General features: G+C 56.6%; 1 protein-coding gene across 1 annotated transcript in view; it reads right to left on the bottom strand.

Annotated features, from left to right (window-relative positions):
- Window positions 1–101: 101 nt before the first annotated feature.
- Window positions 102–22,730, bottom strand: part of NBEAL2 (neurobeachin like 2) — a 111,482-nt gene continuing 88,853 nt past the window's right edge. The window contains 18 exon segments of the mRNA XM_037891295.2: window positions 102–5,132; window positions 5,788–5,923; window positions 7,287–7,435; window positions 9,806–9,967; window positions 13,008–13,124; window positions 14,169–14,263; window positions 14,827–14,999; window positions 15,753–15,862; window positions 16,606–16,695; window positions 17,095–17,211; window positions 17,465–17,562; window positions 17,653–17,770; window positions 17,952–18,061; window positions 18,654–18,784; window positions 19,725–19,865; window positions 20,440–20,564; window positions 21,157–21,252; window positions 22,580–22,687. Of these exon segments, the coding sequence (XP_037747223.1) occupies window positions 5,031–5,132; window positions 5,788–5,923; window positions 7,287–7,435; window positions 9,806–9,967; window positions 13,008–13,124; window positions 14,169–14,263; window positions 14,827–14,999; window positions 15,753–15,862; window positions 16,606–16,695; window positions 17,095–17,211; window positions 17,465–17,562; window positions 17,653–17,770; window positions 17,952–18,061; window positions 18,654–18,784; window positions 19,725–19,865; window positions 20,440–20,564; window positions 21,157–21,252; window positions 22,580–22,687 (2,178 nt within the window). The 3' untranslated portion in view covers window positions 102–5,030.

The following is a 22,730-nucleotide window of genomic DNA, read 5'->3' as shown; positions in this document are numbered from 1 at the left end:
CCTCATATGAAGGACGCTAAAGAAATGTGAAGTTTTATTACACAATAAGTGGGTGCAGTGGGGGAGGGAGGAGGGAAGGTCAAGGCATTGAGAAACGTGTATTCCTTTATAAAGTTTATTAAAGATCACATACGTCGTACATTGCTAGCAAACCAGATAACCTGTCCCCCTACAGAATGAGGCCATGCTCCTCTTCAAGTTTAAGGCATAAATGTTTATCGGATTGTGCTTTATTTTGCTTTTGGAAAGAATCTGTAGACAAAGCTACCATATAAATACATTTTTCTGAGCACCAAACACACCCCTTGTGTGGATTTGTCATTCACCCTTGTCTTTCCTGCCGGACAGTGGGGACTGGAGTGTGAGTGAAAGACTCGCCTGTCCATTTCTCCTCAAGGCTGGTTCTAAAGGAAAAGCATAAGCAATGGTCCCATAAATAATGCCTGGAGGACCACTTGGTCAGAGACGGGGAGTCTGAATTCCTGGGTTGGCTCCCAGCTATAACCCTGTCCCTTCAAATGCTTTGCCAGTCTCCCCAAGCAAACACTGCTCCAGTCCATACAGGAATGAGAACTGCGTTCAGGTCTGGGTGGGACGCAATCTGACACAAGGAAGGTGGATTTGTTAACACCCCTCCTCCCCAGGATTCAGGATGCTTGGAGACCAGTAGGTAGCACCCCTGATTGGCATGAAGGCTCCAACGCTACATCCGGCAGGCCGGAGAGCTGGGAGTACCAGTGGTGCTACCCTGGTCAAACCACTTGCTTGAATTCACTTCCCCAAAAGGCAGATCCACCGTGAGCCATTCACTTCCCAGAAGAGGTAGAGAAGTAGGTGGCCCACCATGTAACCACCCCAGTGTCATACCACTGCACGCAGGGACCAGGCATGGGGGCCAGTTTTTTTTCTAAATTTGGGTGCTTCCGTTAGGTTGCCCAAATGCCAACTTGAACAGCTGTGCCCCCAACCCGGCCGTGTAATGTAGACACTCAAGATTGAAGATCAGGTTTCACATTGTTATTCCAGGGGTGGGCGGAGCCGGAAGGAATCTTGCAGGGTCAGAAGGAAACCATTCCCTTTGAAGGGGAGCATCCCAAGCCTGCCAGACCCTTCCCCACACAGAAGTCTCAGAGATATGGCCCAAGCATTCCTGTTTGTGAAGAAGACTGGAGTGGGAAGATCCCTCAGCAAGTTGCATCCTGACTCCATAAAACCAGAGAAGGTACAAGCAAAGTGAAAGGAGGGAAAGAAAAACTTCTTCAAGTAGAAGAACATGGCAGAGGCCAACCAGAGAGCAGGTACCCCTAGAATTCAAGCATCTTCAGAACAGGGCCAGTAAAGACCCCTTCAAATTTCCACTGGCCTGAGCAATTCTAAGAAGGATGACAGACAAATCCATGGTGAGGCTTGTAGGTCCCTCAGTGCTCTATAAAAGCCAGCAGGATTCTGGGAGGCTCCAAATACTTACCACCCTGTTTTTGGGGAAAAAAAAGGAATAGAAATCTTTAGATTTACATCATTCAAAAAAGTTACAAAACCTATATATATATATATATATATCTCGTATTATATACACACAAACCGCAATACAGCACACATGCTAAAAAGAGTCTTCTCTACAAGTTGCAAATATTGCACTGTCGGTGGTTAAACATTGATCTTCACCCAGGGAATGAAGTTGAGAGCATTGCTTGAGCCTCTTGCCCAGTGTTGGTTCTTCTTGCTTTTTTAAATCTTTTGTGAAGAGAATTGAGGCACTGTTCAGTGCACAAGTGTGATCTAACCAGCCACCCATCACAAAGTCACCTCCAGACCAGTAGCAGCCTCCGCACGCAACAGGGTCCAGTGGCTAACAAGCGGTGCATTTAGAGAGCCTCTCTCCCCTTATTAGTAGCATTTGCAGTTCAGCATCTACAGCTGATTGTCCCAGGCCTACAGTAGATGTTTCCTCCAGCGTGAGCCACAACGGACCCACGTCCTCTCCTCTCAGCCCTTGTTGGAAAGAAACTACCGAATTACAGTGTCCCAAGACAGTGACCATCCCTTTTTTGGTCAGGAGGTGTCAACGGCATGGAAGGTCCAAACCATTTATAACCATCATCCGTTGTAGTTTGATGGAAAGGGACCCTGGAGGACCGATGGAAGAAAGTTGCGAGGATGGATGGTACAGCGGCTTTAATGACCCAACGTTATGAATAATAAAAGCAAAGTACATCTCCGCTGAATGGGATGGGGACTAGCAACCCAGGGCACATGGCTTTCAACCCGTCAAGAACTGCACTCAAATCCTAATGTTCCTTGACCATCTCTTTGATTTTCACACCATCCGCCCTGCCTCCCTCCCACAGATCTTCACCAGGGACCTGCGACTTCTAGGAGAAATCCCTGGACATGGGGGAGCAGTCTGTGTCCACACTGTGGCATTAGTAACATGGCGTAACATACCTAGAGTATATGGAGCCGGGGGAGAGATCCATTTCCTAGAGCCAGGGAATGGGTTCGGGGGCTGAGGGGAAAGGACAGAGGCTACTCTTCAACCCACCTCACTACAACCCCTCCTGACTCTAGGACTGTGAAGTTTCACGTGGTTCTGAAGCCATGAGGTTTGGATCCAGACCCGAATCTCTCCTCCCCCATCTCTGGGGAGTTCAGATCCAGCCGTTTACGGAGAACAGGGGCCCCGGTTGTGAAGCTCAGCCCAAGATTCCAACATCTCCAGATGTTCAAGCAGGGTTGGAGTCAGGTGTGGAATTCCCTATGGCTTCAAGCTAGTCACGGCCCTTCCTCTGTGAACCAAAGCCCGGCCCAGCCCGGAGGGCTGTGCCTGCAATAGCGATGGGCAGTCACTGGCGCCAGGGGTAGGGAGAGCTGAATGACACCAGGGCGCTTGTCTCTGTGAGCATCAACATGATGCAGAAAGGCTGTGGGTTCCATAGCTCTCCGCCCAGACGCATCTGGAGCATGGCAGGAGTAAAGCCTTGCCAGTCTCTTCCACCCCTGGCTTACCTGACGGAAGGGGAGTTTTTAAATCGGAGAGGAAATGTGGGGAACAACACGGCAGCTCCCTCCTCCTTCCAGTTAAGTGACAGTAACCGTGTCCTACAAGTACCGATCCATCACCCCCTTGTTCGGGGGCCATTCACTCCCAGACGCTCTGGTGATGGGCTACTGCCCTGCATCGTAAACATGGAATGTTCCATTTCACAGGGACTGCTGGGCTCCCTGCAGCTGTAAGCTATGTCTGAATGGGGAGATGCCCAGGGCACAAATGTGCAATAGCCTCAGACAGCTGCTTCTAGCCTAACCCAACCCCCCACTCCCCTGTTCCTCCCTGGATCAACAAGGCCTTGGTCATACAGAGATCAGAACCTGAGTCCTTCAGAGAAGGTGCCAGCTTGGTTTCAAATCTCACCATGACCAGGGATGGAAAGTCTGTAGGACTGGACCACCCCCCAACCCACCCAGTTGGTTAAAAGCAGCGAAGTGTTGGCTGTTGGCTGCAAAAACAAGCCTCCTTCTGGGCGAATTCCTATTTACTGTGTGCCACTTCAGTATCAAAAACAGACAGTGTGTCGGAGGGAGAGATGGGCCTTCCTGGAGTGGGGGCATTTGCAGATGGGATCAATATTGGGCCCAGACTGTGAAAGAGACAAAATCCCAGTATTGCTTCATGTCTATTGCCGGAGCTTTCTCACTTCTGTCATGATCCCTCTCGCTTTCACCTCCACCGGCTTGGACCGAGCCCTTCGAAGCTTCGGAAGAGCTCTGCTTTGGCTCCGGGAGCCCTTATGGAGATGCCATGCTTCGAGGGCTGCTCTGTTGGGGAAGGGGCGGTGCGTGCTGCCTTACTAAGAGCCGCGCTCCTTGCGAGAGGCAAACCCCCACACCTCTTGCACCTGCGCTGACTGCAGGGCAGCCTGACCCTCTCCCGGTGGGGTGAGAAGAATTCTCTTTCCCCCTACAAGCAGGGGTATCCGGCGTGCAGCCAGAGGCAGCCAGGAAGGAGTTCCGCTACGGCCCCGGAGCTGCAGGACGAAGGCAAAGCTAACCAACGGCAGGGTTTTATTGCTGGTGAAGTCATCCCATGAGCCATGCCGGCTCGTGCTCCATGGAAGAGACGAGTCTTGGGAGACAATAAGATTGTGCACATTTATTTTTGTTTTCTTAAAAAAAAAAAACGTATAAATCGATAGGAAAGTTAGGAGGCTCCACCGGAAAATGATTGGGGCCCTGGGAGGCGCTGAATTTGGGTGCCTCTGGTGGAAGAGGCAGACAAACCATATTCGGAAGAATCCCAATGAAAGCGGAACACCCTTCTTTGCCAGCAGGGGGTTTATACACATCTAGGATTTGGGGCTGGTTCAAGACGGTCAGTAGGAATCTTTCTGGGCCCCTGGTATTTGTTGCCCGCCAAAATTCAACATCTGGGAGGAAAACAGAGCAGGCTCTTGCCAGTCTCATCACATTAAAGCTTTTCTGCAGCAGACCGGCCTCATGCTGAAAGCAGTTCTTGGTTTTGGTACAAGTTCTCTACGTAGTGCAACAAGGTCTGGTTAAGGCCACCCAAGAAGGACTGAAAATGCAGCGACGGTCGTCGCCTCACATCTATTGCAACATTTCCCTGCTGGGCGGCAAGGGGCACCGGCTGTGGGCTTCCCGTCCTCTCCGTCCAGCAAGAAAGTCACAAAGAATAATACAAAAACATTTTCCACTTCAAGCTCTGCAGGAAACGGGATAGGCTGGGGCGGATACCAGATCGTCCCACGCGCATCCTGGCTCGGCAAACCAGAGTCACCGGTGAAGGCCCCTGGCTCAGAAAGGGATCCTGAGCTCTGCACGCTCTGAGAGTGAGTGGTCGAGAGACCCAGTGCTCCCGCGGTTCACAGCGATCGCCATGCTCCCGGGGAAGTGCAGACACATCTGAGTGGTGTGGCTGGACCGGCCCCCTCAGCCACCCCTCAGAGACCTCCTGCTGCAGGACATCTCTGCCCAGTAATGCTCTGGGGACAGGTCATCTCACATCAGGCCTGTCACTTGGACTCGGGCGGGTTGTACTCGGTCTCTCCGGAGGAGACCTGGGAGATCCGGCGCGTGGAACGCCACAGCAGTCTGTGAAACTGCCCCATCCGCACCTGGGGAGAGAGCAGAACGAAGGGGCAGGGCTGAGGAGTGGCGTGGGGGTGCTTTGCGGAGAGGGATGGGGTGGCTCGGCGGAAGCAGGGCTGCAGTCTGTCTTGGCTACATTACAGACCCTGCTTCTGTAAAGGGAGCCATCCCACATTACGGAGCCCTGCCCTCCAGGCCAGGGTCTCATCACACAGTTGGGCTGGGCAGCCGCCTGGCCCCCGGGACACCCAGCCCCTCGAGGGTTGGAGCCCGCCCTCCGGCAGGGACCAGCCGTCTCACCGAAGAGGGCGGGGTGCAGCGGAGAGAACCTTTGTCCTAAGGGTTCATGCTAAGTCTTGACTGATCCCAGCCATTTCACGCTCCAGAGGGGCTGGACTTCGAGCGTTCTGCTGTGGGAAATCCAGCCCTGCCGTCACGCTGCCCACGAGGAGTCAATCCCCCAGTCTGCAGACAATGGCTCTGATTTCATTTCTGTCTATGGGCCCATCCAGGCTCCTACCTGGGCTGGCCAGGAGAGCAGCTCCTTCCCAGTCTCACCCTCCTGCCAGCCAGGTGCATCCCCTCCAATCATGCAACTACTTCACTGGTGCTTCCAGCTGATACTGCACCTGCCCCTGCCCACCCCCACTGAGCCCCGAGGAGGGGACGGTCTCCATTTACCTCCGAGGGCTGGCCCGCTCCCACCACAATCAGCTTCCCATCCTCCAGCCCCACCAGGATGTGGCTCTTCTCCTTGGTCACGGACACGCTGTGAACCGGGACCTTCATAGGCATTGGCAACACCGCTGCTTGGAGGCTGCAATGGCAAGGAGGGGGGCTTTTAAACAGTGTGGAGAGCTGCTGGGGACTCAGCAAGGACTGTGGAAAGGGGCAGATGGGCAGGGTGCCCTGCCAGAGACCCCCCAAACCCACCCCCCTCTCCAGGATCTTTAAATTGGGGGTCTCTCAAAGCATCCTGCTCACTCAGCAAACCGGCTCCTGGCTGCGCTCAGAGCCAGATCTGGGGATTTTACTGCATTTCACGCCTGTTCACCCTGCCAAGCTGATGCAGCTGCGGGACAGGGAGCTGGGTCCCATTCTGGCTCCTACATCAGTCAAATAGTTAGCCAAGTCCCAGTTGCAGGGACAAATGCCACACTGGGGCAACTGGCTTGTGCAGGCATCTGAGGGCAGCGTTTTATTCCACAGACCCTTTGGGATGGAGGCGACACGAGAAAAGGAGAAAGCCAAGCTTGACTCTCAGATCCCAGGCTGGCGGGGAGGAAAATCAAACCATTTCACTTTGCAAGCAGAGTCAATCGGATCTGGAATTCCTGCCATGCAGCATCCCACAAGGCCAGCAGGGCAGACCCTGACCCAGGGAGAACCACATTTTCAGGGGTTGATAAATCCAGGGTTGAGCGCCATCCATCATGTCCCCAGCAGCCCCAGCCCCGCGCAGACAGTTACAATGGGTGATTCTCTTTCACCCACAAGAGCCAGCAAGACCAGATCCAGCTGGACAGGGCCACGGGCAGGTTTGCCCCAACCTGTGAACGTCAGCGTCCTAATCCCTGTAAGGAGCCCACAGATACTAACGGACACCTCATCAGTACAGATTCTATGGGCCTGGGAAACCAGCAGAGGGATTTCAATTTAATCCCAAAAGAATAATTTCCACTCCCATTCATGGACTTTATGGCCAGAAGGGACCATTGTGATCACCTAGTCTGACCTCCTGCAGGGGACAGGCCAGAGAACGCGTTCACCTCACCCCCAGATGGGACACGAACCCTCAACCCCCAGTTTGGGAGGCCAGCGCCTTACCCATTAGTACATTTCACCTCCTGGGCTACTGAGCGCAAGGTACCAGCCACGTCCTAACCTCACCCCAAATAAAAACGGGATGTTAACAGCTGCATGAGCATCTCTCGCCTGCATTGGGAGCTCCTCCAGAAGATGGTAGGCTACCCTGGGGTGAAGAGAGGTGCATATGCAAGACCCACAAGCTATGCTGTCGACCCACTTGCTGAGTGGTTTTTTGGATACAGCAACTGAGGAAGAGCGTTCACCGTAAGTGGAGGATCACGGCTGTGACACACTCGGGACCCTCGTCCCCTGCATGGGAGTGATACACGGCTCTGGTGGTGGGCCCAAGAAACTGATGAGGGAACATTTACCTTTGAAGATCCAAGATCTGGAGAGAACACTGCATGGTCCCCAGCACCACAAACTCCTCGGTGACACACATGGCAGTGACCTGCTCCTCCAGCGGGGCGGAGGAGAGATGCTTGCCATTGACGGAATAAAGGTGCAGGGCAAATTTATCCTTCAACAAGAGAAAGGAGAAGGGCGTTGGGGGAGCAACCGACAATGGGGTGAAAGCTTTCCAAGCGCGCCTCTACTCTAGGACGCGACTGGGTGAATGGCCTTGGCACCACCTCTCCGTGACTCCCCGTTCAAATGGGCCTGGTTCTTACGTTCTTGGGCATCACCAGCCATTAAGGTTCTGCAGGCCGAGCTATACCATCAGCAACGCCTCCCACTGCCTGCAACAGTCGCGACTGGAACTTACTACCCAATTCTGCTGGTGATGCGCACGAAGGAGTAAGAACCAGCTTCCTCCCTCTTAGCAGTGCTGGCTCTGCAGGGCTGGAAGAGTGAAAATCTCCCCGGAGCCTGCAGTAAAACATGCCTCTGGATCCACGCCAGGAGCAGGTCAATGGGAGGTGGGGATGCCATTTTTAAGAGTAGAGCAGCGCTTTACTATAGTGGCCAAATACCTAATGTGACCAGGAGGACAGAAAAGCAACAGGTCTCACTGCAGGAGGAGAGCTATGCAATGCACTGAGACACGATGGGAACCAGCACTTTGGATCGACAGATGGAGCCTCAGAGAGAGAGAGAGAGAAAGAAACTTTTGAGCACTCTTCCCTGCAATCACATGGAACGACCTCGTTCGACGAAGCCATTGAAACCAGAGCAGCGGCTGTGCTCGGGCTAACCATCTGCAAGAAACCTCCATGCTACACAAGACCCTTCGCTCTCATTTTCCCTGTTGGAGATTGCAAATTTTCCATATCTCTAGACACAGTTACAGCCACACACACGCATCGTGGGACCCTCCCAGCATAGGCGTGAAACCAGGAGAAACTCACCAGTTTGGACTGAGTTTCCCTGTGTGCTCTCAAGCTAAGTCTGCGCTGCAGTTAAAACCCTGCGGCTGGCCCATGCCGGCTCACAGGGCCTGTGCTAAGGGGCTGCTTAATGGGAGTGTAGACGTTTGGGTTTGGGCTGGAGCCCAGGCTCTAGGATCCTGTGAGGCAGGAAGGTCCCTGAATGTCTACACCACAATTGACGGGCCGCAGGTGTCTAACTGCAGTGTAGACATACCCAGAGAGGCTCCTTGAGGTATAGCAAGTAGTACTCCTGGGGGAATTCTGCGCCACTGTGTGTGCACATAATTAATGTGCCGCGAATAATGTCATCCCCCGCCCCCCCCCAGCAGAAAATAACTTCTGCCGAAAAATTTCTGCAGTTCTGCCTTTTGCCCACCTGGGGCCGCTGTGGTGCTAGAACAGAGCACCCCCTCCTGGGTGGGACCAGTCCCAGCTGCCAATAGGGAAGGGAAGAGGTTGCCTGCTTGACATCACCCTGCTGGTGTGGCCAGGTCAGGAGACAAGGAATATGGGGGGACAGACAGCATGGGGCTGGGAGGTGACAGACTGGGGCAGGGGCTGAATGGGAGTGGAGGCACTGGGCCACATGGAGCTGTGGGGAGGGGGCATGGGAACACATGGGGGAAAAGGGGTGGCTGAGGGGGTACAGGGACACATGGGGACCAGGGAACAGGGACACATGGGGACCGGGGGGAGAGGGTGTCTGAGTGGGGGTGGAGGGATATATGGAAGGGGGGACAAGGGCACATGTGCCTGACTGAATGGGAGAGGCCAGGGGTCAGCCAGGGTCTGCATGGGGGAGGCTCCCTAACAATCCCTTGCTGCCCCCCACCCACACCCAACAACCCTCCAGGTTCACTCCCAGGCTCCTTCCCTCTCCCTCAGCTCCTCTGTTACCCCTGACTCCCCCAAGCCTTTGCATTGCTTCTGGGGGCGGAGGCAGGAAATACAGTTCTGTATTGTAGTTTGAATGAATTATTACTCAGAGTTCTGTATTAATATGCCTAGTAAGGAATCTATTTGTCAAAAAACATTTCCTGAATCTTTTTCATTGTCTGTATTGTTATAGACATACTTAATAGGTATTTTGAAATAAATTACCAAAATAACTGAAACTGGTGTGATTATAATGTGTTATTCTGACAAATAAAATATGCAGAATTCTAAAATATGGTGTGCAGAATTTATAATTTTTTGGCGCAGAATTCCCCCAGGAGTAAAGTGGGAAAGCTGTGCGTGGGGTGGGGTGGGAAGGGAACAGCGCCTCCTGCTGGGTGATGGATGGGTTGGTCCTAGACAGGAATAAGTCCTCAGCTATGTTTATTTGGGATTGGAATCTGGCTGCTGCTGATCTGCTCTGAGGCACGGTGCCATCACCACAGCAGGATGGAGTTACTGCCCCTTCCCTGCTGGGTTTCGGACCGTGTCTGAGACGCCCGTCCTTGCCCACAGCGTCCCACAGGGAAAGGCCATGCCTGCCCCTGCATTGCTGCTGGGCCCGCAGGTCCCGGCCCACTCACCTTCAGGGCGGATCTCCCCGCCACGGTGGTCTGGACGATGATCTGGCCCTCCAGGCCCACGGCGAGGTTCGAGACAGTGGCGGGCAGCGAGCTCTCAGAGGGGGGCTTGATGGACTTCATGAACTGGCCCCGGCGGATGGTGTGGACGATGATGGTGCCGTCCTGCCACAACGACAAGGCCTTTCGGCTGTCACCAGGGCAACTGGGTGCTTTGCTCCCGTTTACTGTCAATGGGCCCACAGTGTCTAATTCCCATAGCCCTCTGAAAACCCAGCCTTAATCTCCACCTGCCCTGAGCCTTCCATGAGGATGCCCCAAAGCTAGATGGGCGACACAGATGAGCCATTGCCCTTCCAGCTGGCTAAAGTCTCCATGTCATCTTTAATGGGCAGGTTTCCTGTTGGCGAATGCTCTCTCTCTGGCCCTCCAACGAAGAGGGGTCTTGAGAACGGGGCAGCAAGCCAAACAGCCTGGACTGCCCAAAGCTGGACTGCCAGGTGTGGCGAGCTCCAGGACAATGGAGGGGTGGAGCTGGCATGACAGACAGGAAACCATTTCAAGCCCAGGGGTGCAGCAACACCCCCAGCACCCGTAGCTCCAGCACCTATGGCTCCCTCTCCCCAGGAAGAGAACTTAAAATGGCTAAGTGAACATACGCAAATTGAGAGATTTTTGCCTAGATGGATAAAACCTTTTCCCTCCCTCTTGACTTAGCTACAAACAACTCCAAAGCCAGGGTGACACCTAATTTCCTACGCAAAATGATACGCTCATTGTGCAATAGGCCACGAGGTAGGTGGGGAAGCTGGGAGTTAACCAAATGAGAAATAATTTGCTGTGTGAGACTGAAAATCAAATAGGGCAAACTGCCTGTTACCCCAAGAAATCAAAGCCACGTTTGCACCCCCAGTTACAAACTACCCATTTGTTTGCCCTGTAAATCAAACACACTGTGGATAATCTGTTTTTGCCCCAGCAATGAGTCTTTCACTCCAAATTAGAGGCTGCACATTTGATTGTCTTGCGAGTAAGATCTACAGTAGAACCTCAGCGTTCCAAACTGACCAACCAACCACACTCTGCATTTGGAACCGGAAGTACACAATCCGGCAGCCGCAGAGATGGGGGCGGAAAAAGGCAACAGAGTACCGCGTTAAACATACGACTAAACAAATAAAGGGAAAGCAGCATTTTTCCTCTGCATAGTCAAGTTTCAAAGCTGTATTAAGTCAACGTTCAGCTGTAAACTTTTGAAAGAACCATCATGTTTTGTTCAGAGTTATGAATATTTCAGAGTTACGGACAACCTCCATTCCCGAGGTGTTCGGAACTCTGAGATTCTGCTGTACGTCTCCCTGTGTGTGAACAATGGCTCTTGTTCCGTTGCAAACCCTAAATAACATGAAATGCTTATGTACAATCAAAGACCCTATAAAGTATGTCCATCGAATCTGGAAGATTTTTTGGTGTTCACCGTAAATAATTGTGACGCTAGAAAGAGAGAGACCAGGTGGGTGAAAGGATATCTTTTATTGAATCACAGAATATCAGGGCTGGAAGGGACCTCAGGAGGTCATCTAGTCCAATCCCCTGCTCAAAGCAGGACCAATCCCCAACTAAAGCATCCCAGCCAGGGCTTTGTCAAGCCTGACCTTAAAAACTTCTAAGGAAGGAGAGTCCACCACCTCCCTAAATAACCCAGTGCTTTACCACTCTCCTAGTGAAAAAGTTTTTCCTAATATCCAACCTAAAACCTCCCCCACTGCAACTTGAGACCATTACTCCTTTTTCTGTCATCTGCTACCACTGAGAACCATGGGACCAACTTCTATTGGTGGGAGACACAAGGTCTGTGTAGCTTGAAAGCTTGTCCCACTCACCAACAAAAGTTGGTTCAATAAAAGCTATTCCCTCCCCCACCTTCTCTCTCTAAAATCCTGGGACCCATATGGGTACCACAACTCTGCAGCCTAGAAATAACAGGAATTGTCTGGAACCAAAAGAAGGAATGTTGAAAGATATAAACACAGGAATAAGTTCGGATTATCCACAGAAACTGCTTAAAAAGAGAGAAATTCCAGGTAATAACGTGGGCTAATACTGAGATGCGATCCTGGAAACAAATCAAACATAAAAAAGCCTTCAGATAGGGAAAGGACTGAAGAAATGTGTTATACGCCAGCACCATCTACTGGGTACCGATGGAAGCATAAGAGAAACAGAGGTGAAAGCTGCGCTCAGCTGTCTGTTAGAAATCAGAGGAGCCCTGAAATCAGAGTCTATAAAGCTGAAGTCACCACGTGGGACCCCCAGAGTTGATGGAACCCACGAGGAAGCTTCTGAATCCCCAGTGCAACGGATGCCAGGACCGGCTGTGGGCAGTCTCCATGTTCCAGGGTTAAGAGGATAAGAATTGGGGAGATTTCATTGCACAGACTGGATTGCCCCTTCTGCTCTTTAATATAAGTAACAAAGTGCCCATTCTCTAGAGAGACCTCCTGTAACCATAGGTTAGAGTTGAACTCATGCTAGACGAATGCTCTCCTTCGTAATGCAAGCAAACTGGCCCAAGAGAGATTTGAACGGAAACTTAAAGCAATTGCTTTTGATATTTTAGACTTGTCCCTTTTGCAACCAATTCATTCAAACAGCAGGGACTCAAAACTGCCTTACAGACAAATGCATCCAGCCACCTTGGCGAAACGCTGGAAGGGTGATGATACGTGTTTGGTACTAAGAAATGATGCTCATAAGTAAATGTTATTAAAAAATCTTGGTGGTTTGCATTGTTCCTTGGTGTAACTGCTGAGCTCAACCCTAGTCTTTGACAATTGCTGGCAAGACTGTGCTGGCGTGCGCTGCATGTACCAAGAGCAGGGGGCACACCTACAGGAGCGGTGAACTGCTGTGTATGTTAATCTGGTTCTGGATCAATGAATACATTGTTGGTAACCAAAGTGTCCTGACTTGAGAAATACTGTTCAAGTTAAGAGCTGATCTGAAAAGAGCCCAGCGTTAAATTAGGAAGGGAACACTCCCTGGACTCGATACAAAGGGGGTATCTGATACTGGCTACAGCACTTAACCAACTGGCAATTCTAGTTGGTTGGAGTTCAGCTCTAAAATCTAACTGGCACCTCAGCAAACTCCTAACATTGACGCCTTCCGCCCGCCCCGCACATGCACCGTGACACATCCTCACCTTCGACCCCGACACGGCCATGTCCAACTCGGTGCTGATGGCGACGCAGGTCACCTCGGCGTCATGACCGTACAGGACTTGGACAGGTTTGGGAGCCAGGCCACTGGAAAACCCACCCTGGAGAGAGAAACCAGGGTATGTAGGCCAGATCCTGAGCCAGTCTAGGCCCCACAGCCCCTCTGGCTTCAGTGGAGCTGTCGCTGCTTAGAGCAGCGGAGGATCTGGCCTGGAAAGGCCCAGAGGAAACCGAGCCAAGAGGACAGAGCGCCAGCCAGAAGCTGGGGATAGGAAGCGTTTGGAACCACTGTGCAAAGCCACCGATGCTGCTTGCAAAGCCCCAACGGCTGAGCGAGGCTGGAGGAATAACCACAGCCACACTCGTCAGGCTGGCTTCGGAGAAGCACCAGCCACATGGGTCGACGCATTAGGGGAGCAGAGCTCAGAGCCTTTCCAGCAGGGCAGGCTGAACCGAGTAAGTTCTTGTCCTCATCTCCCGAAGGCAACCGGCCCCAGCACACAACTTCCACGGAAGCTAGTATGATGGAGCAATCTCTGCTCAGGACCAGGAGTGCGGGGAACTGGCATTGGGTAGACCTGGGTGTGGGGAGCCAAAGGCTGGTGCTGCGAGTCAGGAGTGAGGGGCACCGGCAGAGTTATGTGGGGAGGCCCAGGGTTGGCATGGCAGAAGGTACTGGACTCAGGCTTGGCATGGCAGGGGGTGCTGTGGGCCAGGAGTGAGGGGCACTGGCAGGGCTGTGTGGGGAGGCCCAGGGTTGGCATGGCAGAAGGTACTGGACTCAGGCTTGGCATGGCAGGGAGTGCTGTGGGCCAGGAGTGAGGGGCACTGGCAGAGCTGGGTGTGGGGGGAGCAGTACCACTCCCACCAGCCAATCAGCATCAAGTCAACCAAATGCACACAAAATGACCTTGAAAACCTTTGAAGACATCGGGATAGCCCTGCTGCCAGTGCGCCCTCGGACCTACAGAATGGCACCTCCTCACCCAGGAGCGAAACACACCGGGGATCTGCCCTCTCCACAAGCGAGCCCAAGCGTCACGCGAGTGTCTGACCAGGAAGTCCCCAACCACCCAGAAGCCTCCTCAGACCCAGCCCTGAGCTAGTAGCAGAGTGTTCCCGGCCGGAGCCGGTCTCTCCCTCACCTGCTGAAGGACCTGCCAGACCATGCAGGTGGTATCCCGGGAGCCCGAAATGAGGTAGATTCCGCACAGATCGAGCGCCAGGCAGGTGACCACATCTGCAAGGAGGGGAAGAGGAGACGTTGCTGCCGAAAGGCTGACCCCAGCGCCCCATGATGCCGACCCCCACCCTGTTTCCCTGGGGCTCTGAGAAGGGGCTGGGATCTCGTGGGTCCCCTTCGCTGGAGACTCCATACCCGAGAAGGGGACTTTGGGGCAGAGCCCACCAGGCACTCCGGAGGGAGTGGAAGTTAGTGACTGCAGGGTGAGCTGGCATGGCTCATTTCAACCCCAACTGGTCCTCTGGGCAGGTAACTGCTCTCCCCAAAGCACCAGGGCCTCAGAGACGACAAGCTGCAAAGAGCAAGGGGTGGCTCCGGGGCCCTGGCTGGCCCAAAGTGTCTTTGCCAGTGTCTTCCTAATGCCCCCGTTGGTCGTGCCATGGTTGATCAGCTGGGCACGGGGTGGAACAGCTGGGGAGCTGCAGGCCAGGGTGGAGTTGCACTGGGGGGATGGGACACAGAACAGTGGCAGGATGGTGCATAGAAAGCGATGTGAGTCCCACCGGCCCACGCGCCCCGCAACGGGTCACCCCCGCTGCCAGCCTGTCCGGGCCCCATACCTATGTGCCTGGTGATGTGCCCGACAACCTTCCCTTTGCTCAGCAACGTGACACGCAGGCTGTTGTCCCAGTGCCCCCCGCTGAAGAGGAGCTTCCCGTCAGGAGAGACAGTCAGTGTCTTCGAGGACACCTCCACCCCTGGGGCGAAGGGGCCGGAGAGGAAGCGCTGGGTTCTGGCAGAGGAGACAAGAGCTCTTGGCTACAGAGCATCGCCCCAGAGAGCTGCCCGCCCTTTGGCTCCCGGGAGCTCTCCGCCGCGTCATCAGCAGGTCCCAACGGCAGCCAGCGTAGTGGGGGGTAATGGAGAGGACAGAGGGCCAGGCCTGTGAGAGGGGGGCCTGGGAGCCCCGGCTGGCACAGGCAGGGTGGAGGGTACAAGCACGACCCGGAAGGGGGCAGTGGATCACCACTACAATCCTGTGTCCAGAGAAGGCATTTGGGGCTGCCCATTCAGACGCATCCCCTTGTCCCAGAGCAGGGAGGCGACCCACCCAAGGCACTCAGCCGGGGTGCCCTACGGCCAGAAGATAGCTAAATGGGAGGGAATGGAGCAAAGAGCAACAAAACCGGCCAAGGGGTTACGAGGACTGGCCCTTGGAGGGCGAATGCCAGGAATGAGCATGCACAGCTTGACTGGGAGCCGGGGATGGGGAGCAGGCTGCTGGTCCGGGAGGGTTTGGAGCCAGCTCCTCTAGGGAGCGGCTGGAAGACGTGGGATAACACTACGCTGTGGGGTGACAGCTGGAGGAGCGTGCCTACTGGACGGGGGAGGGGTGGAGGCCTCCTTGGGTTGTGCCACCTAAAACCGGACTGGACAAAGCATCCGGGGACTCCGCGTAGGGGCCGATTCCTCTCGGCTCTCCCAGGGCACTGCATGGCAGGAGCCAGGGAGGGATCCGGTAACGGGGCTCCCAGCCCAGACTCACTTGGCATTGGAGACGGTGGGGTCTTTGGTGAAGCTGAAGTAGTTGGAGATGTTTTTGTCGTAGGGCAGCCAGCCGTGGGTTCCCAGCAGGCCGTTGGCGCTCACCGTGACCTAGGAAAGGGGAGGGAGGCTAGCAGGAGAACGCAGGGTGCACAGCCACCAGGGTTACAGCCCCGCTCTTGGGAAAGCGCCACGGGGCACGGGAAGGCCGGGGCCGGTCAGGACCTCTGTTTTACGACTAGTTCGAAAGGCTCCACCCACGTCCCGCAGCACCAGGATGGCAGCAGTATGGCCACCCTACCGCACTGGGCGATTCCGGGGTGTCCGAGCCAAGTACCAGCCAGGCCTGACCCTACCTAGCTCCTGCAACCCGGGGCAAATCACCGCGCCCGGCGGGAGGCGTGCAGGACAGATCCCCTTCTCGCTCCACTTACTAAGCCAGCAGCTTAGGTCGTGCTCTTGGGAACAGCTGGAGCCAACACCCGCTCGGCCTACGCTTCATCGTCAGCTGCAGGAGGGAGCTTTAGCTTCCCCGTACAAGTGCTGGAAGTTGGAAGGCCGGGATTGTGGTAAAGGCCCCGGGCTGGGACCCAGGAGACCCGGTGGCCAGTTTTGCCACTGACCTTCCGCGTGGCCGTAGGCAAGTCCCTTCAATGGCTCTGTGCCTCAGCCCCGGCCCTGTGAACTGGCAATCAGCTGCCCTGAGTGCACGGGGGCCGGGAGGATACAATGAACGGATAGCAGAGGGGCTCCGATAGGTACCGGCTGGGGGGCTATAGACGCAACGAGCTGAGAGCCCCCCCACCCCCGAATTCCCAGCCAACAAGCCATGCCATGCCCCCCAGGGCACTCACCAGCACGTCCGGGGAACCCTGTGTGATGAAGGAATGGGCCTGGTTCTTGGGGACCACAGCCTGCACCAGCGGGACCCCGTCGCTGATCCCCTGCTGGAGAGAACAGAGAGCTCTGGTGCTACTGCCCGGCAGCTCGGGGGCTACGCACTGCCGCGGCCCCGCCAGCACGCCCGTGTCGCGTTAGCACTGGGCATTGTCGGGTGTTTGCAGCGCCTCGGAGCCCCAGTCACGGACCAGGACAAGGTCGTGTTAGGCGCTGTACAGACCCACCGGAGAGTCCCTGCCCCAAAGAGCTAGGTAACCACACCGTCTCGCTGGAACTCGTGTCCTCCCTCACCCCAGAACTCCTGCTCTGGCCATTGCCGCCCCATCACTCACCCCATACCCCGCCTACACGGGCCCCCCTCCCCACCACGTGGGAGGATTCCCCCGTAAGCTCTCCCCGGCAGGGGGCGGCCCTCGGAGCCCAGCGGCGAGGAGAGCTCTCACCTCGACGAAGAAGGACTTGAGCTGGTTGAGGTTCTCGAAGACATTGGGGGAATACGTGTCGAGCCGGGCCAGCCTCCTGGTGGCGGTTTCGGCTGAGAGGCGCACTGGGTGAGGTTCCTGCCGGGGGGGGGCAAGAAAGCGAGTCAGGAGGTGCCAGATCCCTGAGCGAGATCCCAGAGCCCAGCCTCCCGGGGAAAGAGAGGAAGCAAAGGGCAAAAGGACCCGGAGGGGCGGGGGGTGGATGGCATGGCCATATATGGACCGAAGCCCTGGCTGGGGGAAGCGGAGCTCTGCTCTCAGGGCCTGTTGGGTGATCCCCACCCTCCCCTCCCTGGGGTTAGTCGGGCACTCCCTCTCTGGCTCCTGATACCTTGAGCAGCTGGCAGGGGGTCTGCCCAAAGTTGCTGATGATGCCTTCCAAAGCCTTCCTCTGTGTCTCGTCGGCGATGGCGTCTAGGTCCACGGCCCCTGGGGAGCGAGAGAGGGGGATGCTGTGAGTGACAGGCGCCCACCAGGGAACCTTCCTGCCTGCCCAGGCCCCGGCATGGCGCCTCTTACCCTCGTACGTGCAGTAATAGAAGACGTTGAGAGCCTCCACGGCGGCCGGGCCCCTCTGCTTGTACCCAAAGATCAGGTCGATCCACTCGTGGAGGTGGGCAGACACGTGCTCCGACTCCTGTTACAGGGAGAGAACGGGGACAGTGAGCACCACAGGGACATGCCGGGCTGGGGACACCCCAATGGGTCTGGGCCACCTGGTAGGGAACCCCAGCCCCCACCCTACAAGCTGGGGGATCAGTGAGTTTGGCAGGCCAGGTGAAGGCTTCCCGGGCTGGGCAGAGCCCCTGCCCACTTACCAGCGCTTTCCTGTGCTTGTGGACGAAATCCTCCGGGGATCTGGCCCACTTCGGGAGGACGACATTGTTCACCTGGTCGTTCGACATCTGCAGGCAGCCCAGGTCGAACCCTAGGGAAGGCGACACAGCAGGGTGGCTCACCATCCCCCTCCGCTGCATCCCACGGCATGGGGTCAGATCAACGGCCCACCCAGCCCCGGGGCCAACACTGGCTCATGCTGGATGCTGCAGGGCAAGGCGGCGCACCACGCTGCCCGATGCTATAACCAAGCAGGGCGGGGAATCCTGAGGATCCCAGGAGGTCACACGCCTGCCAGGCACCAGCTCCATGCAGGGCGAAATTAGCTCCCCCGGCCCGGGAGCTCAGCCTGCGTCCCAGCTCTGTCTAGAGCCCAATTACGATGTGCACAGAGCCCTGGGGCCCCCAACAAGCTCCTGCCCTTGCTGGCTTGGGCACTACCCCCTGCGTGAGACAGTGAGCCCGGGCGCCAGCAGGCCCAGTGGCTAGAGACCAGGACCGCAAGTCACTGCGACGATCGTGAGAGATCAACTGAAGTGGAAGTCACAGAAGGGATCCTGCACTTAAATGGAGGCCCCAAGTAGGCACCTCCCCATGCCAACCCCAGCGAGCCTCTCTCCCCCAGCTCTAGACCCAGGGCACTCCGGCCAGCCGGGCTGCAATGCCCCAGGAGCTCCCTTTACCATTCTGGTTCTCCAAGAAGTCTGTGAAATAGAAGAACTCCGGGATCAGCTCCTTCACGTCCACCGGGTTCTCCATGCGCGCCTGCCATGCCGCGGGCACCGAGTGAAACTGGCGGTCTGAGCAGTCAAACCTGCCGGCAAGAGAGTGAGGCTTGGCCTAAGGGCTAAGGCACTGGGCTGGCACTCAGGAGAACTGGGACCTAGACTCAGCCCCACCACTGACTGCCAGGGTGACCCTAGGCAAGACCCTTCACGTGTCTGTGCCACAGCTCCCGAGCTCGAAGATGGGAAGGGGCCTCACTGTCTCTTGCTAGATACCTGTCCAGCCCTGGGCACAACAGACCCCGATCTAGGTGGGGGTGTCTAGGCACTAGAACGATACAATCAAGAACACGTCGCTTTTCCTGTCTTCCAGCGAGCTCCCGGGTTTACCATATGGGCTGAAGAAATCAGCCTCGCCAGCCAAATCCCTGCATCTCTCGCACTCTCGCTTTCTTCGTGCCAGACAACGCCCATGAGACGCCCAGCCACAGCAGGCTACAGGGCCAGCCAAACCCTCTTTCTGCTTTATCAACTCAGAGGCAAGGCTCAGAATCGGCTCTAGGACACTTGTTGCAACGGGTAATGAAGAATATCTAGTGCTTTCCTCAGCGGATCTCCAAGCACTTCACAGAGGTACCACCCCCATTGTACAGCTGGGGAAACTGAGGCACAGCACGGGGAAGTGACTTGCCCAAGGTCACCGGCAGAGCGAGGAATAAAACTCAGCTCTCCTGAGCCTGATGATCTATTCGCTAGTCCACACTTCCTTACACAGACACACAGAAGGTAGGGAAGAGGCTCCTCCCTCCTCAGATGCAAGGAACATTTAAGAACAAGCCACAGGAAAGGATCCCCCCACCAGCGAGCTCTCAGGCTGCGGATCAGTCTCCCAAGGGACGTGGTGAAAGCCCCCTCACAGGGGATAGTTAGAACGAGCGTGGGGGAGGTGGCAATCCTGCGTTAGCAGGGCCTGGAGAAGATAGCAGGACCGTCCTGCCATGCCAGCGCTAGCCCAGCCCCGGGTCTCACCGGCCGCTCTGCAACTGGATGTGAAGGGTGGTGAAGGGCTCGGTCCGGATCATGTAGTGCATGACGCCCGCCGCGTTGGAGTAGTGTGTGCCATAGTGAAACTTGTCGATCATGCCCGTGGGGTCCTCAAAACTCTCGTACCTGGGGACAAACAGGGGAAGGGAATAAGCAGAGCACACCACCGAGACACAGGCGGGGGAAGGGAAGGAGGAGGAAGAGGGAATCCCAGCAGTGAGGCAGGGGTGGCTTGCAACACAGCAACTGCCTTGGCTGGGCTGGTTTCCCGGCTCATGCTGCCATAGCCAGAGCGATTGCAACAGGAAGAGAAGATGGGCACCTGAAAGGGCACAGCCTTCTTACCAGCACGCCCCAACCCACCTCGCTGCTCTGCGTGCCTGGGGAAGGGGCGACCCAGGGCCATTCTCCAGCCATGGAGCAGAGCGCAGGGCAAAATCCCCTGCCCACACACCTCTTTTCTAGCCACGAGACGATTGCTCCATCTCCACAGAGCAAATGGGACGCATCAGCAATCTGCCAGCCACCCCCGACTCTCAGCCTTCGCTACCCCATGTGCTGGTGTCGGACTGCTACGTCCAGGGCACGCGGCCGGCTCTCGCCGGCCACGGCGATGTCAGCCGCGCCCCTGGCGTGGCTGCTCCGGGCCACCCGTCCCAGCGCAGCCACTGCCCTCGAGCTGCCTGGGACGTGCACTCACTTCTCCTTCACATCCTTGGCATGTCTCTCGTTGGCCACCCCGATGGGCTTGGAGAGATCCCGGAACATGTCCGGGTCGCTCAGGTCCAGCGCCTCGGAGACGTAGTCCTGCAGGATCCAAGGGAACTACGGAGGGGAGAGGCCTGTCAGATGCCTGCCAACTCCTTACCCAGCCCAGCCTGCTGCCGGGTCTTCAAACCCTAGTGCCGCCCGCGGCCAGACAGACAACAGGGGAGTGGCAGAATGGGCAGTTTTCCCTAGGAGCACAGGGCTCGTGTTAGCGGCCGCGCCGCTGGGGTGGGCTGGGTTGGTCCAGTGGGCCTTCCGGACTCTTACAGGGGGAGACATGATGCCAGGGTGCCAGAGACGGCTGGGAGTGACCAAGCACCTGCTGGGCTCTATCATGCTTCGTTAGCCAATCATTAACGCCTCTACCAATCCCTTCATAACCCCGTGGAAAGCACGCAGGGAGCGTCCCTGCAAGGTGAAGGGTGGCTTGCTAATACCGTCACCAGGCTAGTGAGAGCCGGACTTGGGCTGAGGCTGGGGGCCCACGCCATGCTGCCAGCCCAGGGAGGGAGCGTGGAGAACAGACAGCCCCGGAAGGAATGTCGTGGGGGCTGCTCTGAGCACCCCGTCTCCGTCCGCCTGCCGGCCCCAGGACAGACCGTTGACGGCGGAGGAAGGCTGAGGGGAAGGGCCTGGCGGGCATACTCACCACGGGGTACTGCGACAGGTCGTTGTAGGTGCGCCCCGCAATCGTGTTCAGCTGCATCAGGTACTCGAAGTTGGAGATCTCCCTGTAGACCCATTTCTGAAACAGACATGGCGGGGCTGAAACAGGCCCTGCGGACGGCAGGGGCAGAGGGGGTGGCTCCGGCTAGGGGAGCAGGAGCGGAGTCGCTGCATGGGGGGTGGGAGTGGGATGGCATAGGGTGACCGTATTTTCCCAAAGCGAAAATGGGATACGCCACAGGGCCAGCCTGAGGCCCATCTCACCCCTCCCATGGGTCGGCCCAAGCCCCCTGCCACTCACCCATGCAGGGCCAGCCCGGCCCGAGCTGCTCTCCTGAGCCCTCCCTCCCACATGGGGCTGGCATCACCGCTCGCCCCTGCCCCCCGCACATTCTTCCACACCTTGCTTGGGGTTGCACCCGACTTTTCTGGCAAAACTGTGCCTTTGCCCCCTTTGCTCTTGCCAGCTGATCCGTTGCAAACGGGACAAATGCCCAATTTTGCCAGGAAAGTCGGGTGCAACCCCAAGCAAGGTGTGGAAGAATGTGCGGGGGGCAGGAGCGAGCGGTGATGCCAGCCCCATGTGGGAGGGAGGACTCAGGAGAGCAGGGGACTGTCCCAGCCAAAACGGGACACATGGTCACCCCATGGAAGTCGCTGCATGGGGCGGGGCTGGCTGGGACAGCAGGGAGGATATGGCTGGGGAGCAGACTCTGCAGGGCGGGGGATGGGAGTTGCCACGCTGGGGGTTGGGGGAGGACCCTCGCGGGGAGCAGCATAGACCCAGGCTGCTCATCTAACCAGTGAGGATGGAAAGTCAGGCCTCAGGCCTTACCAGGGAAACTCATCCCATGGATTCTCCCCCACCCTGCCATCACAACCCAGTGGCCTGCACCTGGGGGAGGCCATGCTAGCAGCTGGCCATGCCTGACCTCGCCCTCTGGCTATTTAACCCCTCAGGTACCCATTCTGCCCCAGAGCACGATGAACCGCAGCAGGAGTGGGACCCCGCAGTGGGGCGGCGCTCACTTTCCCTTTGCGACACCCCGAGCGACCCAAGCCCGTGCTCGGTCCCCCAGTGAGCCAGGGCCGGGGCCTCTCCCTTCGCAGGGCTGGGCTCACAGCCCAGACCACGCCCCGAATGAAATGAGGTGGGTGCCGTGCAACCTGGGCGGATCTCAGAACCATGACCCAGCTGGGCACAGCTGACAAGCCCTGCTCCAAGGGGCCCGGGGCTGGGACAGAGGAGTGGGCCCCAGGAGCTCTGGCAGAGCCGAGAGGCTGCGGGGAAGTTTGCCCAGCACTCTGCCTGGCTACGAGGCAGCCCCGACGGACACACGCTGCTCTCGAGGAGAGAGAGGTGACGCTGGGAGGAGGAGGAGGCCGGAAGAAGATGCTAATGGCACCTGAGTCAGTCCTGAGGCCTTCAGCAGCTCCTGGGGCGACCGGCTGCCGAAGTAGATCTGGTTGGGTGGGCGCAGGCCGAGAATACAGGAATACACCTTATTTCTAACCTGCGGGGACAAAACCAGGTGCATGAAGCATTCAAAGGGAGCT

The sequence above is a fragment of the Chelonia mydas genome, chromosome 2, assembly GCF_015237465.2.
Source record: "Chelonia mydas isolate rCheMyd1 chromosome 2, rCheMyd1.pri.v2, whole genome shotgun sequence".
NCBI classification, from domain to species: domain Eukaryota; kingdom Metazoa; phylum Chordata; order Testudines; family Cheloniidae; genus Chelonia; species Chelonia mydas.
Note: the sequence above shows the minus strand (reverse complement) of the source record. Positions and strands in the feature narration are given on the sequence as shown.